We start from the raw sequence: 17,513 nt of genomic DNA, 5'->3' as shown, positions 1-17,513 counted from the left end.
TCCCATAAAAAGTGCAGCTCAAATCTACTAACTGAAATGAATAGAACAAAAAAATATTGCAGACAGGAGTGTGCTCCATGGAGTGTGCTCCATATCTATGTTAGGCAGTTAGGCAACCACTGCATTCTTCTGAATTTTAAAATCCACAATGAAAGAAAGATATGAATCCATAAACAATAATTTTTAAAAATCAGATGTGAAGAGAGCATGCAACATAAGAGAAAACACTGCAAAGACTGTTTAAATAGATTCATGGGGTTTTTTTATTTAATGACTTAAAAGGTGCAGTAGCAAAGTGCTTTTTTTCTCCATTCCTGCATGGACCGGTTTCTTTTCTTCTAGTTACAATAGTTCTCTAGTTCATAGAGAGAGCAGGTATTTTCACAGCATTGCTCCACAATTCCTCTCTTCATTTTCTGAACTTCTCGGAATGGTACTTCCACCTCATTTGATAAAGGATCATTCACTACCAAATAAGAGAAAACCAACATTAGATGGATGTTCAAAGTGTATTCAACAGAAAGTATATTCATTTGGACTCTCCATTTCAGTTTGGCATCCCCAAAGATGTGATAATGTCTCTGCCTTTCCCACTCACAGCTGCTTTTGGGGCTGAGTTTAGGTGGAATACTATTGATTATTTTTGACAGTTTCATCCTTCTTCCCGATGAACAAGAGTTAATCCTACAGGGATTTCTGCTACATGATAATTGTTTCATAATTTATTTACTTTTAATATACCTGCCTTGTCCTTGCTATGGCTATCAGATTGTCCTGGCACTAGATTATTGTACTCTTGAGTCAGTCTGAAACCGAACTCGATGTTTTAGACCCTGGCTACACATTGCACACTTTCAACTGAGATTAAGTTACCAACAGTAAAGCAAAGCTAAATACTAACAAGGTGGAAGGGCTATGGATTAGTATTTCACAGATCGGAAAACTGACTACATCTCCAGGGTTGGATAGGGCTGTATTTCCTTTTGAAGGAAGAGGTGCTTCATGTTGATAAACTCCCATATTCATCACTGTCACTGATAAACTCCCAGATTCATTACTATCCCAGCTTGCTACCTCCAAACAAATAAAAATATAGTATGATGGTCTGGTTCCTAGGGTCTTCACTGATGGAAGTGCTTCTCATCCTACGTACTACATAACAGTCTGTTTTCCTTTTAGCTAAATGTAGCATGCTCTGCAAACCTTGCCTACAAGTTAATGAGTCAAGATGGTTGGCATAAAAACCAAATGGAAAAGAAGGAACCAGTATTCTTCTCTATGTATTTGAAATGAGAAATATGATGCATATTTTTTTCCCCAGCAGGATGCATTGGTTTTGCCAGCACTTGGCAAACTCCTTGTGGAACTTTTGATTCAGAGATGCTTCTTGGTCTGTCTACTGACTTTTTAGGAAAACAGTTAAGTTACATTATTTTTGCCATAGTAGCACTACATTATTTCCAGGCTACCAAAAATAGCAGGAGTATTGCTGTCAAGTTGGCATGGATTTAAACTGACCCTGACCAAGGAGGCTGCCTCACTGATAAAGGGAAAACACCACTTAAGGAGATATATGCATCTTGGATATCAGTCTATTCCATTCTCCATTTAACAATGGAATAATCAAGAATCAATCAGGGTTAAACAACATTTAAATGCATTGGCCTGCAATGTCAACAATCACCAACCATGCCTCAAATCATACAGCCAAGGGAGGGAGTTTTTTACTCATTGACTAATTTGGGAATTTTACTTTTTTTTAAAAAAAATAATTTTATCCATAGACAATTAAAAAAAAACCAGTGCATTGTCAGGGTATACCATTTACAAATAAAAAAAGAATGGAGTTAAACATTCACATACAAGCTAATAACAATAACGATGATATAGTAACCATGGTAATAATATAACCAAAAAGCTTTTCTATAGGTTTCTTCTTACCGTACATTAAAGCATAGCCTCCTCTCCTAAATTATTTTGACATTAATAGCGTTTGCTAATATTCTTCAAATTCAGGATGTGCATTTGTCTATTTACCATATTTTACAGCTTACACCAATCAAGACTCAGAGAAAGGATTACAAGAAAAAAGACATTAAAATAACCCAATTAAAATAGGCAGCAATAATTATGAACCAGATGATTCTTGACCATCCTATGAGTCAATACCTCACTAAATTATTTCCAGGGCTTCCTGGAAGGTGGAGGGGGGGGGGGTTGCAGCAGAGCTCCCATGGGGCCATGCAGGGGCAATTCTGTAGGTCAGGGGTGTCCAAACTTGGCAACTTTAAGACTTGTGGACTTCAACTCCCAGAATTCCCCAGCCAGCTCAAGTCTTAAAGTTGCCAAGTTTGGACACCCCTGCTGTAGGTTGTCTTTTGAGTCCCAAGCTTGATTGAGCTGTTGCTGGGTGAAGATGTAATGAAAGGGCTTTGGGATTCCTATTATGGCTCTGCCTGAAGGAGGTAGATCTTTGTTATTTAGAGTAGACTAGCCCCAGCCCTAATGGCCCATTGACAAAGATATGATGGGGGGGGGGTGAGTTTCTGCCTCCCTTTTAGGGGGAAATATTCTGCCCTTTAATATTTCCTAAAATATTTAACCTCCGAAAATGTATAAACACCATTATCTATTTTTCTTGCTAGTTTAATACGATCTACCTAACAGGTGGTGAGTTATAAGCAAATTCACCAGGTTATGTTACAGACAGGGCATTTTAGGAAATTAGCAAAAAAAAAAAGAAGTTTACCAAGTGGTTCTTCTACGTTCCTTCGTGTCCTGGGGGAATAGTAGAAGCCCCGCTCTCCACATATAAGAAAAAGGGCTTCCACCAGATGAGAACCGCACAGACGCTCACTAGGAGCAGCTTGGCTAACTGTAGGAGCTGAAATAGCCAGCAGCAGCAGGAGAGGTAGGGAACGGATCCAAAGAGCCATGGTGATGCAGATGAAACTTTTGGAAAGGAAGAATCCAACAAAAAATAGGTTTAGAAAAAATAAAACAGGTACCAGATTACCATCATTCCATATTTTACCATGCTGCAGCTGTCTCTGGATACTTGCCCAGATACTTCATGTTATAGACTAAGACTGGTACATAGGAAACAACATCCTAGCAATTGCAAGGGGAACCATTTATTTCACTCCCCGCCCCCTTTCCTTCTCATTCACAGTCTGATGTACTTGCCCTCATGCATGTTGCTTGAATGGTGGTGAGTTTTCTCTACTGAAAAGTAACTTTGCTATGCTCTCCCTATACTGTACGATGTGGCCAAGCTTTAGTGATAAAATGCTATTTGCTATGACATTTAATAGTTTAAATTCAATGCCATGATGTTAAAGAAGTACATAAAATAGTTTACAAACTTAGATTAAGATGTGGAAAAACAGCCTGTAGTGGAATCTTGGGAGAATTCCAAGATAAGAGATGTTTGATAGTGGAAGGAATTAATTCCTCAGGGAGTGAATGAGCTGAATATATTTAAGTAGTGACTGGATAGTCCTCTGTCATGGACTCAGCAGGATGTAGCCCCTTCCAACTATCTGATTTTATGAAGATAAAGCATGGGCGAGGGAGATTTTTCTAGTGGTTACGGAACTGGCCGAGACAGTTCCTTAAATTGCACTTTCTTGATTTATTTTCCTTGAAAACAGTTCACTTCACCATCAGTTCAGTTCTTCAGAACTGCAAAAGCTTGTTAGCTGAGAAGTGAAACATTTTCAAGGAGAAAACAAAAAACAAAAAAGTAGTAGTCTTTTAAAAAGCCCCTTCAGGACAACCATGACCTAGATGATTGAGAATCTATATAGACAGGAGAGTTTTTGTCCTGCCTTAGGCATGAAGTGGCTAGTGGGACACGGTGGCTCAGTGGCTAAGATGCTGAGCTTGTCGATCAGAAAGGTCAGCAGCTCGAATCCCTAGCGCCACGTAACAGAGTGAGCTCCCGTTACTTGTCCCAGCTTCTGCCAACCTAGCAGTTTGAAAGCACGGAAAAATGCAAGTAGAAAAATAGGAACCACCTTTGGTGGGAAGGTAACAGCATTACGTGTGCCTTTGGCATTTAGACATGACCACAGAAACGTCTTTGGACAGCGCTGGCTCTTCGGGTTCGAAACAGAGATGAGCACCGCCCCCTAGAGTCGGGAACGACTAGCACATATGTCCGAGGGGAACCTTTACCTTTAGGTATGAAAGCTGGCTAGGTGACCTTGGGCCAGTCACACACTCTCAACCCTATCTACCTCACAGGGCTCTTGTTGTGGAGGAAAGCGAGAAGGGGCTTTTTGTTATGCATCATAAAGTTGTTGCTTTTTTTAAAAAGAGAGAAATAGGTTATGAGAGTACCGAGTGCTTATTTGTTTGTCAAATTTAGATACTGCCCATCTAATTCCCAGAGTGACTCTGAGCAGTGTTCAGTTAAAAGCATATATTAAAAACTGCAGGACAGAGTAAAAGGAGCCAGGTAGAAACAAAAACAAATTAAAAATCAAAAGGACTTATGGGTACCAAATCTGGCCTGCATAAATCTGGCCAACCAGGACATGGCACAAAAGAGTTAAGAGTTTTCTATCTCTTTTTTGCAGTCTAGATGTGGTAACCCTAATCCAAGTTTCTTCCCAAAGGCTGGGGTGAAATAAGAAAGTTATTATGGTAGAGAGAAATCACATTAAACTTTTTTAAACTGTAGCAATGTGAAGACAAGTATAAGAATATGGGCAAAATATTGAGAATGAGGTATGCCGAATCCTAGATCTTATTCCATATAAAATAAGACTACAAATTCTTCCAAGTTCCTAGTGGATAAATATATTGGTTACTTACCAATATATTATACAGCATATCACTCATATCACATGCATCAAAATAAATAAACTGTCCCACACCACACAGAATACTCTGAAAGCACTTCAAGATTGCCAATATTTTCACAGAAAAAAATGAAAACCCTGAGAAATGGCTTACCTGTCAGGTCTCAAGTCTAGTGAGGTTCTGTTGCAAAGAACACCACCTGGCTGATTATTAATACTGTGGAAAAAACAAGCCATTGAAGTAGCACCCCACCCAGTACTTCTCACCAAAGCCCCTGGTTAATCCTTTTGAATAAAACAAAACATTTTTAACAAAGAGAGTTGATAAGAGTGGCTTATCTGTTTAAGTCTGTTGAAAGGCACAAGTGATAGCATTTGCTCACTTATGATGAGGGAGGAAGTGAGAGAGCTAAAGAGATAGGAAGTGGGAGGTGGGACAAGGCATGAATTCCACTCCACACCTTTCCAATTCCACCATTCTAAAATATAAATTGGAAAACTAACTCATGCACATCAGTTCAGTTATCCAATCCAAGCAACCCTAGGATAGTTCAGGAGCAGTGACAAAGCCCCTGTAGAGGTGCTCAGAGATCCAACAGCAGAACCCAATCATAACAAGGTTCACATTGGCCACTTTAAATAAAAGCTGAGGTGAAAAATGGAATTTGATTCAAACTGAAATTTAACATTAAGAAGTAAGGCTGTTCCTCTTTTTAAGGACTATACCCCACCCTCCATTGCTGAGTCTATGACCCCAATAAAGATTTGATCTGAAGGCTGAAAGAGAGTGGGGAGTGAAAGGCAAGAAGGAAACACTTCCAATTATAAATTTTCTAATTTTGTTACAAACAAAGCACCAATCCATAAATGAATGGCAAAGGAGAGGTTTAAGCCAAGGACTTGAATTATGGATTGGTTGAGAGACTAAGAAGAAGTGAAGTATAGACAGAAACCAAAGTTCATTTTGCTGGAATTCTGTAAGAGTTCCTGCTTAGATGATGCAGAATTAATAGCCATTACAAAGCAAATCAATGTATAAAACTCATTCTTTCCTCAGTGTGCTATGATTGGTTGTACAAACTCTATCATTAAAAAATACCCTTATCACTACTTCAATTTCTTTCCCTTCTTCCACTCCCTATCCTAGCATCATTGGAAAGTACCTATTTTTTCCAGATCCCATGGACTCTGAATATGCTCACCAACTACAAATATTCTCAGCTCAGTTCCACGCAGAAAGCCACAAAATCTCTCTGAATTGCATGGAATCATGGAAATATGTTGCACACCTATTTGAATTCCAAACTTTTGAGGGCAAAACAAAGCAGACTTACCGAACCAAGGTGATAGTGCAAGGATGCTGAGAGACTAAGGGGAATATGTAAGTCCCATCTCATCTCCTTGCCATATTTATAATCCTGAGACAGAAGATTTTACCAGATCAACATGGTCAATTTTATTTTATTTTTGCTGGTTGAAGCACATTAAGTCTTAAAGATGAGGGGAAAATAGTAACAACAGCTTGCTGTTTCCATCTCATTACACCAGTAACCTGTGTTTGCTTCACTGAATCTCTGCATTGAGTCTTTGTGAGCCTTTTAGCAAGAGAGATAATAGAGCTATTAAACTTGTCCAATTACACTAATGCTGGGCAATTGGCAATACTTGGATTGGGATGACCACCAAGCTGTCCATCCCACCAGCTGTTTCTGAAGGGCAAAATTAAGGAACAGCAAACATGTTAACACATTCAGCTAATCTAATCCCTGCTGGGCAACTAGTGATAGGGCAAAGTTGTTGACAAGATGCTACTCTTGCCAGGTGTTAATGTGGAAAGAAAATACTTAGAACAAATAATAACCAAGGCCACATTTCTTTGAAAGAAAACATGTGGGAAGCAAATCATGCCACCCCAGTAGATGAGTAGTGACCAATCAAGGTTATAATACAGTTTTCTTTTATGAGGGTCTAGTGTCAGGATTTCTTGCCTCTGATTATGGAATAGGAATAGAACAGAATATTGTCCAGGTGTGATTGGATGCAAAAGGAATTTGTCTCTGGAGCAAGGAAAATTACAACATCTGTATCTTTTTCATCAGAGAAGAATTATGCACAAATATGGTAGAACTGAATCAAATTATAAATAATGTAGAGAATATGAAAAATGAAGAACTGTTTTTTTTCCCCCTCATAACATCACAACTCTTCCAGGGAAGCTGAGTGGTGAGCAATTCATGCCATATCCAACAAATGACTTCTTTATACTACACAACCTTAAACTGTGACAACTGTTGCCATTACATAAGAAGAAAGAAAAGTGAATAAGGCTGTGATCCATTTGGAAATATATTCTCAAGTACCAGGGAGGTCTGGTTTATATTTGAAAAAAGCCGTGCAAGGACAGCAATCCTCCATATTCAAAACAAGGGGAGTGATTGAACAAAGGCAGAACAATGTATTTTCCCTCAGTAGGTGTTGAAAGCAAGATATCTGCTTAGTTTTGGGAGTAATGAGATCAATTTACGTTACAGGGAAATATTCTATGACATGTTGAAGAATAAGGCTGTGGAATCAAAGACAGGGGAGTCAAAACGCATATGCAAGAGGGCAGAACGGTTGAAAAGGTGCCTTTGCGATACAGAAACCAAGCAGAATCTATGCTTGAATGGAATATAAATACTCCTCAACTTACGACCACAATTGTGTCCAAAATTTCTGTGGCTATGTGAGACATTTGTTCAGTGGATTTTGCCCCATTTTACAACCTTCCTTACAAGATTTATTAAGTGAATCTGGCTTCTCGGTTGACTTTGCTTGTTCGAAAGTTGCCAAAAGTGATCACATGACCCCAGGACACTGCAACCATCATAAGTATGAGTCAGTTGCTAAGTGTCTGAATTTTGATCACATGACCCTGATCAAAACAGTCGCAAGTGCGAAAAATGGTCAGAAGTCATTTTTTTTCAGTGACGTCGCAACTTCAAACGAACTGTTGTAAGTCGAGGACTATCCATATAACCTTTTCTTTTCAGGTTTGCCAGCAAATAAAATGTCCCAATGATCATTGTGGATAACCAACTTAACCAACTATTTGACGACTACTGGGTCCAATGAAGTACATACAACCCATCCAAATGCACAGGTATGCAAAATGCATGGAAGTGCCACAGCACACAAGGGCAGGGGGAGAGAGACAATTACATCCCAGAGATCAGGAGAAAAGCAAAGTATGGACGATGAACACAAAATAACAAGAGTCAGGATGTGCACTTTAATGACCATAGAATCATAGGATTGGAAGGGACCTTGCAAGTCTGATCAAAAAGAACCAGTCTGGTGTAGTGGTGAAAGTGCTGGTCTAGAAACCAGGAGACTGTGAGTTCTAGTTCTGCCTAAATTATGAAAAAACACTGGGTGACTTTGGGCCAGTCACTCTTTAGCGTTGTTCTGGGGAAAATAAGAAGAGAGGCTCTTAGGTACGTCCTCTGCTTTGAGTTACTTATAAAAATAATAAAGGCAAGATTTAAAAATCTAATAAATAAAATAAATGAAAAGTACCCAAGACCGCCTTACAATGTGTCAAATGGATTTCATTAACTGACTGCCGGTAAGACTTTGCTAGGCCTGGGATTGGAGGTGCTGTTAGATGATCAGTCTTTCTACCTCTCAACTCTTCTTAATCCAATTTAAAACACCCACGGAACTATTCTAGGTTGTTTTGACTATTTGCAGGCATTAGGCTCTTATGACACTGGCATATTTACATGTTTCTGAGCCTTGAGTGTTACCAGATATGCTCAAGAGCATAGCTCAGACTTCCACAGAACCGTCTCCTAATATATATTCACCAAGGAAGCAATAAACAATGGTCTTGTTGGAAGAAATGTCCTTCTGGGTTCGGCTCCAAGTGGGGAAAAAGACACTGGAGACATGGAGGCTGCTTGGAAAGATGGTTTTAATGTTGGACAGGACCACATGGCCTGAGTCCTGAACAGCAAAGGTGATCACATGGTTCAATGTTGGTGGAGAAGAGAAGAGAAGGGAAGAGAAGGGCTTGCAGGGATTTTTATAATCTGTTCGGCCCCACCTATCTGTTTCCTGTTCCTGTGTAAGAAATGTATTCTGATTGGTTGCCAGACTCCCATGGGCCCGTGCAAGGGCAACCCTCTATAGGCTGTTTTGAATTCAGGTTTGATTGAGTTCAGATGCCATGTGGTCAGTTGAGTAAAGGCTTATTATCCTGCCTTAATCCCATCACAGCTGAAGAGGAGAACTCTTTATTATGTAAAGTGGACTAGCTTGGCCTTCTTAATGGCCCATTGACAAAGTGGGGATGGGCAGGAAGCTGCAGGAATTTAGTGTTTAAAATGTGTTTCTCCCTTTTTCACATCCAGGAAAATATAATATTCTGCCTTTTCAATATTTCCTAGGATATTTCATTTTTCTGGGAGAGGGCTAGGTGATAACTTCCTACAGTCTAAAGTAGATTCTCCTGAGTTAAATAAATCCAGTTATCCTGTACAATAGTCTCTTCCAATTGAAAGAGGGCTTTCAAATGGAGAGTACAGAGAATATTCAAGTAAACTAGCAAACTAAATACAACCAATTCAAATTATTTTAGAAAAGGGGGGTGGGGGGTTGGATTAGTAAATTAGTAATTTATCAAGTTTCAAACTAAAGAGTACAATACAAATCAATTGAAAGCTCAGAATAAATGCTAATTATGCTGATTTGGTGATTTGATAAGCTTTTGCTTATCTTAGTCTTTCTGAGATCCTGGGATTGGGGTTGCATGAAAGCTGGCCTCCAGCAAAATAGCAAGCAGGGAAGTGGGCGGGCCGAAGACTGATCATTTGACTGTTTGTTGATTAGGGAACAGCAGTTGAAGGAAGGAAGGAATTCAGAAAGGATTGGAAAACAGGGAATTATGATTTGTTCCTTGCTACCAGTATTTAGCCTTTTTGCCAGAAAAAGAGACAACAGCAAAGGTAGAAATAAAAAGGGCAAGCACACACACTCTAAGGCAGGGGTGTCCAAACTTGAGAACGTTTAAGACTTGTGGACTTCAACTCCCAGAATTCCCCAGCCAGCTTGGCTGGCTGGGGAATTCTGGGAGTTGCAGTCCACAAGTCTTAAACGTTCCCAAGTTTGGACACCCCTGCTCTAAGGGAATTGAGGTGAAAAGGTGAATAGGTTCTACTAAAGTCCACCTTGGAGACAGAAAATAGGCTAAAAGGGAATGTGTGCCCTTTTTAACACCCAGCTGGACTGGTTTAAAAAGTACAGGTAGTCCTCAGCCTACGGCACAATTGAGCCCGGAATGTATGTTGCTAAGTGAGAAATTTTTTGAGTTTTGTCCTATTTTATGACTTTTCTTACCACTGTTGTTAAGTGAATCACTGCAGTTGTTAAATTAGTAACCCGGTTGTTAAGGGAATCCAGCTTCCCCATTGACTTTGCTTGTCAGCAGATCACAAGAGGTCATCCCATGACCCCAGGACTCTGCAACCGTCATAAATATGAACCAGTTGCCAAGCATCCGAATGTAAACCACATGGCCATGGGGATACTGAAACGGTCATAAGTTTGAAAAAACGGTCATGTCACTTTTGTAGCTTCAAATGGTCACTAAATGAACTGTTGTAAGTCGAGGGCTATCTGTAGTGGGAGAAGAGCAAAGAAGCTTGATCACAAAATAATAAAAATAGCCCAGAATCAATGACTACAGGACTGCAGAGATTTTCCCTGTCTTTTCTTCCTTGTCTGGGTTTTCATCGTTATAAACATTGATACCTCTAAATCAGGAATCTGTAGACATGTGTATCCTGTGAAGCTTCCTAGAGAACTACCTCTTTTTTTTAAAAAAATCTGCCATTTGTTTAAGGAATTAATTTGGTCCAAAGTAGACGGACAAAGCACCTGCAAGTGTGTATTAAGTAGATCCATGAAAAAGAGATGTCAGGTGCCAAGCTAGAGATCCCAGGTAGCAGGGGTTTGAAATATCTAAAGCAGGGGTGTCTAAACTTGAGAACTTTAAGACTTGTGGACTTCAACTCCCAGAATTCCCCTGGCTGGGGAATTCTGGGAGTTGAAGTCCACAAGTCTTAAAGTTCCCAAGTTTGGACACCCCTGATCTAAAGCAACTAAAAGGAGACCTTGTGCCCCATTGCCCCGTCTTCACAGTTGGTAAAATCCTACTTGTTAGAACAAATAGGAAGGAAGAAATCGTTATCAATGAGCAAGACAGACAGACCAGGGATAAAGGTGCAGGGCCCTCCTTTGATAACTATGTCTGGCTTTAAAATAAAGAGCAAGGCCTCAAGGTGGAAAACAGGCCAACTTCACTTTGCATCATATCTTTTCATTTAAGTTTTTGGGGCACAACCTTCTAAATGGCGATTTAAAAGTCAGCAGATGTAGAATGGAAGACAAGCTCAGCAAAATGCCAGTTTAGCATTTGCCTGGAACCAAGGGTAGATATACGCTGTACAATTACTTAGTTGGTGGACCACGATGGAGTACTTTAATCTCCGTAAAGCTGTTCACAGGAGGGTGCAGAAGGAAAAGGATGTAGCTCTCCGCCTACAGTTATCAGCAAAGGAAAGTTGAAGCTTCTCATATTGATTTTCTGCCTTTAATTTGGCTGCTAAGGACCCAGGAGTCCTGCTGGCAACAGAGAAACGATACTGTTTATTGCAAGACAAGAAAAATTAAAGAGAAGCTTGACTTTCAGTGCCTTATTCGCCTACATTCATTCCTCCCAGCAGCTTGCCCAAGTGAGGATGATTATATTTATCTTTTTTAAAAAAAAAAAATTCACTATTCTTTCGGGTTGCTTAGAATGGCATACAGGTAGTCCTCAACTTACAACCATCCCTTTAACAACCATTTGAAGTTACAACAGCCTTGAACAAAGTGGCTGACAACCAATCCTCACACTTGCAATCATTTCAGGATCCCGAAAGTCACATGCTCAAAATTGGGGTGCGTAGTAACCAGCTTGTATTTACAGTGGTTGCAACGCCCTGGGGTCATGCTATAGTCATTTGCCACCTTCCAAGACAAGCAAAGTCAACGAGAGAAGCCAGATTCACTTAACGATGGCATGATTCACTCAACGGCTATAGTGATTTGCTGAACAGGCGTGGCAAAAAAAAAAAACAGTTGCAAAATTGGGCGTGACTGACAGAGCCACCTTAGCCATGCTAGGTAACAGAAATTCTGATTCCAATTGTGGTTTTAAGTCTATGATTATCTGTATAGTTAGTCCTCGGCTTATGACCACAATTGAGCCCAGAATGTATGTTGCTAAGTGAAAAAAATATTAAGAGAGTGTCGCCCCATTTTACCACCTTTCTTGCCACACAGTCGTTAAGTGAATCACTGCAGCTGTTAAGTTAGTAACATGGTTGTTAAGTGAAAACGGCTTCCTCATTGACTTTGCTTGTCAGAAGGTTGCAAAAGGTTAGATCATGTGACCACCACCACGGGACACTGTGACTGTCATAAGTATGAACCAGTTGTCAAGCATCTGAATGTAAATCACAATACTATGGAAATGCTGCAATGGCCATAAGTGTGAAAATGGTCATAAGTCACTTTTTTCAGTGATGCTGTAACTTTGAATGGTCACTAAATGAACTCTTGTAAGTCGAGGACTACCTGTAACATGGCCCGACTATCAGGCCTCTGTTCTAGAATTCGTACAACCGTTAGATGGCTACAAAGAGCCAGAGTTTTCAATGTCTCTGTGCTGAGGCCTAGTGCTTCTCTGAGTGTTTGCAGGCTCACTTCCACAGCTCTATTGTGTATATCTTTTTTTTAAAATCCCAAAACTTTTTTTTTGTTAATAGGGTAGGTTACCCAAGGCTAGGAGATACTTCACCCAGTTTAAATAAGTTTTAATTTAACGTTCAATATGAAAATTGAAACATATCCCACATCGCCACATTCATCTACATGTCTAGTATGACCTATGAGCTCAGAGAGTTTCCCACCAACAGTGAGAAAAGTGAGACATCGCTTCTCCAGGCTTGATTGCTCTTTATAAAATAAACGACTACTAATCCAGCAAAGGCCATGTAATCAGAGGAACCGAAAGGGCCAAAATTGCTACATTAAGCATTTCTCCAAAAAAAAAAAAACCAGCTTTTAGTTTTATCATTTCCTTTTCATGAACAAAGTTCCTTTTTAGACTAGGAAAAGCAGTCACCTACATTCTCTCCACATAAGACAGAATATTCAAGACGAGAAGAATCAATCCTAGCAAAGAGGTATTCCAGTGTAGGAAGTTAACACCCACCCCTCTCCCAGAAAAATGAAATATCCTGGGAAATATTGAAAAGGCAGGCTATTATATTTCCCTGGATAAGAAATGGAGAAACTTGTTTTTAGGCAGGAAACAGACTCACTCTTAATAGCCCCCACCGTTGCCAATGGGCCATTAAAAGGCCTGAGCCACTCTATTCTACATAACAAAGATCTCCCCCCTTCTGCTCTAGGGTGATGGGATTAAGGCATGATAGCATTAGCCCTTTACCATTGTAGGAAGTTATCACCCAGCCCTCTCCCAGAAAAATGAAATATCCTAGGAAATATTGATAAGACAGAATATTATATTTTCTTGGATGTGAAAAAGGGAGAAACACATTTTAAAGTAAATTCCTGCAGCTTCCGGCCCATCCCCACTTTGTCAATGGGCCATTAAGAAGGCCAAGCTAGTCCACTTTACATAATAAAGAGTTCAGCTCCAGGGGGATGGGTGTAGAGTTCTGGCAGTGACAATGAAGGCATGATAATATAAGCCTTTACTCAACTGACCACATGGCATCTGAACTCAATCAAACCTGAATTCAAAACAGCCTAGAGGGTTGCCCCTGCATGGGCCCATGTGAGTCTGGCAACCAATCAGAATACATTTCTTACACAGGAACAGGAAACAGATAGGTGGGGCAGAACAGATTATAAAAATCCCTGCAAGCCCTTCTTCAGCCCTTCTCTTCCCTTCTCTTCTTCTCCACCAACATTGAAGCATGTGATCACCTTTTCTGTTCAGGGCTCAAGCCATGTGGTCCTGTCCACCATTAAACCATCTTTCCAAGCAGCCTCCATGTCTCCAGTGTCTTTTTCCCCACTTGGAGCCGAACCCAGAAGGACATTTCTCCCAACACCATCTCGCCACCGGGCACCTGGGAAAAAGCAATGCTCAATCAAACTTGGATTTAAAACACAGCCTACAGAGTTGCCCCTGCATGGCCCCATGGGAGTCTGACAACCAATCAGAGGGGTAGGTTTTAACAGTTTTACAGTTAGGAAGTCAAACTCAAAGGAAACTTCATCTTTTTTACCTTAAAGAAATAATAACTATGTTTGTGTGGGGAAAGAGAATGGGAATTCATGAAAAGAAGTTCAAAGCTTCTCAATTTGGAAACCAGTTTAGTTTGTTTTTAGGACATTAACAATTCATTGACACTAAAATTGGCACTAGCACGTAAGAATTAACATAGGTATTTTCCATGACAATGGTTGATTTTGAGGAAGCGTCTGGTTTTCCATTTGTCTTCTTGAAATTCCTTCTGTGCAGTTGTATGCATTGCCCATTACTTGTCCTCTTGCAGAAAAGTATTTGAGAATAGTTTCTTCAACTTTTTAAAGAAAGGGTGGAAAAGTTGTGGCCCTACAGTTGTTCAACTATTGGAGCTGCTGTTCTCCCTTTCCTCTGCCTATAAGCCTTGGAACCTCCCAATATTACACTGATGGAAGAAATGCCCTTCTGGGTTCAATTCCAAGTGGGGAAAAAGATGGAGGCTGCTTGGAAAGATGGCTTGGTTGAGCATTACTTTTGTGCCTTGTGGTGAGATGGGTAAAGGGCTAAAAGGGCTAATACTATCATGCCTTAATCTCATCACTCTGGAGCTGAGGGGGAGAGATCTTTGTTATGTAAAATAGGCCCAGGGATTTTTGATGACCCTTTAGAAGGTGGGGGCTATTAAAAGTGAGTTTGCTTCCTGCCTAAAAACATGTTTCTCCATTTCTGAACCAGGGAAATATAATATTCTGCCTTTTCAATATTTCCCAGGATATTTCATTTTTCTGGGAGAGGGATGGGTTTTAACTTCCTGCAACACCTCTGAAATTTGATAGAAACTTGCTAATGGACAGAATCATACTCTGGTTTAATGAAAAATAATCAATCATTAACTTTCCCCAAAACTTCATGAACTTCATGAACTTTCCCCAAAACTTCATGAACTTATTTGGCTGACCATTCCATCACTCCCAGCCTACACGAAGCTTAACTCTACTCTCCAACGGGATCACTGCCTTATTGTCTGCCTTCCTGGAGATTAGAAACCCTGGTTTTTAAAAAGTTTAGCCTCTGGCCTCAAAACAAAGTGGTTATTCCTGGTTTAGATATTAAAATTAACATTCAAGCCATGATCAATGACTTCCCTGAGGAAACGAACAGTCCAACCGATCTTGGCCAGGTTGGCAAATATTATTATTTCTTCAGGATAAACATTCTAGATAAGCTTGGATAACCAGCCAGTTATGTAAGTATAAGCAAGAGAAAATCTGTATTCAACAATGGCTCTTTTTTTAAAAAAAAAATTGTACTTTCAATATTTGTTTTTTTTATTGTATGTACATATTTGAAGTTTAACAAATGTAACCTCAAGGCAACTGTTGATGCATACCCATCCTGTGATTTGGGCATAGCATCATAATTGTTTAGCATTGTTTCTAGAACAACTGCTTGCCGAGAATTGCGAAGAGTCTGGCATTTCTTACTATATGGACAGTGCTGATTTATCTGGCTCAATTTTGTTTGAAGGGTTATTGTTATGATGCTGGTTTTTTCCCCCTTTTGTCAAGGATCTTATATTTGATAAATAGTTGATCAATCAACCATCAAAGTTCAAACAGCATCTATGAAAAACATTTCAGTTGTTTGCTAAATATGCGCTCAACCATTCAGGATTCAGAGCCCCACCAACTACGCTAGTGATGCTGCCTGTACACAGAACTTCTGACACTTTTGTGGTATTGACTGTGTCAGCCTTTGAGTGGTACTAAAACTGGAGACATCCAGCTTTTGCTGAACTATCATTCCTACCATCCCTCATCATTCACCATCATGTCTTTCTACACTGTCCTACTTACATATTTGTGGAGAAATTTTTGTTGTTCCCAATGTTCTGATAAGTATGACATTTTCAGCAAGTTTTGGTAGAAATAACAGTAAACACCCCAACCAAAGAACCATCACGAGCACTCCCACCAACACTGACAGGGCAAGCCACTATAAATTGAATTGTGAGTAAACCCACTCTCTGCTAACATCAATGATGTTACCTAGTTAGGGTAATGAAACATCTGCAAGAAAAGAACCAAGCTCAGAGAGCACCAAGGACCCCTCATGGAACAGCTTATCTCCATAGTTTCATATGGTGTCTCACCCAATATTCCTTGGGGGGGGGGGGGCATTAAGACTGAACTGTTTTACAGAGCTTTTATGGAAGGAAGGACATTGTTGCATGTTAGGCTTAGGTGCTTCTTTATTGGACCAAAGTCAGTTTAACTTGGATGTCTTTGAGAAGAGCAATCCATAACAAAAAGAAAGATGAATGCTGTTCATCTGAATTACCTTGTAAGTGGGAATTATTCTGGACAGGGCCTATTACTAAACAAGGTTCTCTACTGGTTCATTCATAGCTATCATTATGAGTTAGATGATAATGATACATACAGTTCCACATGAAGCACAAAGAGAACAAAGCTTTGATGCCTATAGCCATCCTATGTTCCCTCCATTCCTTATTGCATTTGTGTTTCTAGTTTTGCTAGCTTTTCCGGCTGAAAATGCCAAAGTGACAAGGAAGGCAATAAATACACATTAGCTTGCTGGTGACACCAAACTCTGCCTAACAAGAACAATTTCCCTCCATGAAGAGGCAATGAACTCAGTCTCCTAATGATCACTTTTCTATAAAATAGCCCAAGTTCTAGTTTAGAGAAGGATTTTTTAAAAGAAACTGACCAGACTAAGTCTGCTGTAAAGATAAAGAATTTTAAGATGGGAAAAATCTTGGCACTTCCAATACAGGTCCTGAGATTGTGGGATGAGCACTGATGTCAATCATTTGTTTGCTAGCTTCTCTATTGTGTGTGAGGCTTATGGTAATTCTATTCGAATTAAATTTTAAATACTCCAAACACACATCAGTAAAGATAAATTAGATTGTGCCAATTTTGTAGAGAACCTTATCTTCTTTTCCTTTAGTCAGCCTCAATTACTTTCAGATGGAATCAGATAGTCTCTCAGTATTCATACAACACAGTTCAGTTCCTGAGTACTAAAATTTCCCTCGCCTTTCTTTAGCTTGAGCTTACATTGTCTCTAGCAACATTCATCCATTGCTGGTCTGCTTTTGTTGCTTCTCTGTCAATACAAGGATGATTGAACAATGGTAGAAATTAGACTATAAATCATTCATGAGGAAATTAGCTCTATTAGTTGTATTTCAGTAATGGAATCTAGGGCTCTTTTAAAAGGACAACTTTAAAGAACATTCATTTGTTAAGCCTGTAAAATGAATATAGCCCTAATATCTTTTGGGGGATATCGGCCTCAACCTTAAACAATGATAAATCACACTCAATAGTGTGATGGGCGACATGTAAATGTAATAAATAAATACAATG

General features: G+C 39.7%; 1 protein-coding gene across 2 annotated transcripts; it reads right to left on the bottom strand.

Annotated features, from left to right (window-relative positions):
• Window positions 1-245: 245 nt before the first annotated feature.
• On the bottom strand, window positions 246-6,226 carry INS (insulin). Of its 2 annotated transcripts, XM_081939249.1 has the most exons (4): window positions 6,143-6,193; window positions 4,963-5,025; window positions 2,750-2,952; window positions 246-466 (listed from the first exon to the last, which is right to left on the bottom strand). In XM_081939249.1, the coding sequence occupies exons 3-4, from the start codon at window positions 2,934-2,936 to the stop codon at window positions 339-341; spliced, it is 315 nt and encodes a 104-aa protein (XP_081795375.1). In that variant the 5' UTR covers window positions 2,937-2,952; window positions 4,963-5,025; window positions 6,143-6,193; the 3' UTR covers window positions 246-338. The 2 variants fall into 2 exon arrangements, with proteins under 2 accessions (XP_081795375.1, XP_081795374.1); XM_081939248.1 differs by lacking the exon at window positions 4,963-5,025 and having other exon boundaries at window positions 6,143-6,226.
• Between the last annotated feature and the right edge of the window lie 11,287 nt (window positions 6,227-17,513).

The sequence above is a fragment of the Natrix helvetica genome (genome assembly GCF_964273705.1).
Source record: "Natrix helvetica genome assembly, chromosome: 1".
NCBI classification, from domain to species: Eukaryota; Metazoa; Chordata; class Lepidosauria; order Squamata; family Natricidae; genus Natrix; species Natrix helvetica.
Note: the sequence above shows the minus strand (reverse complement) of the source record. Positions and strands in the feature narration are given on the sequence as shown.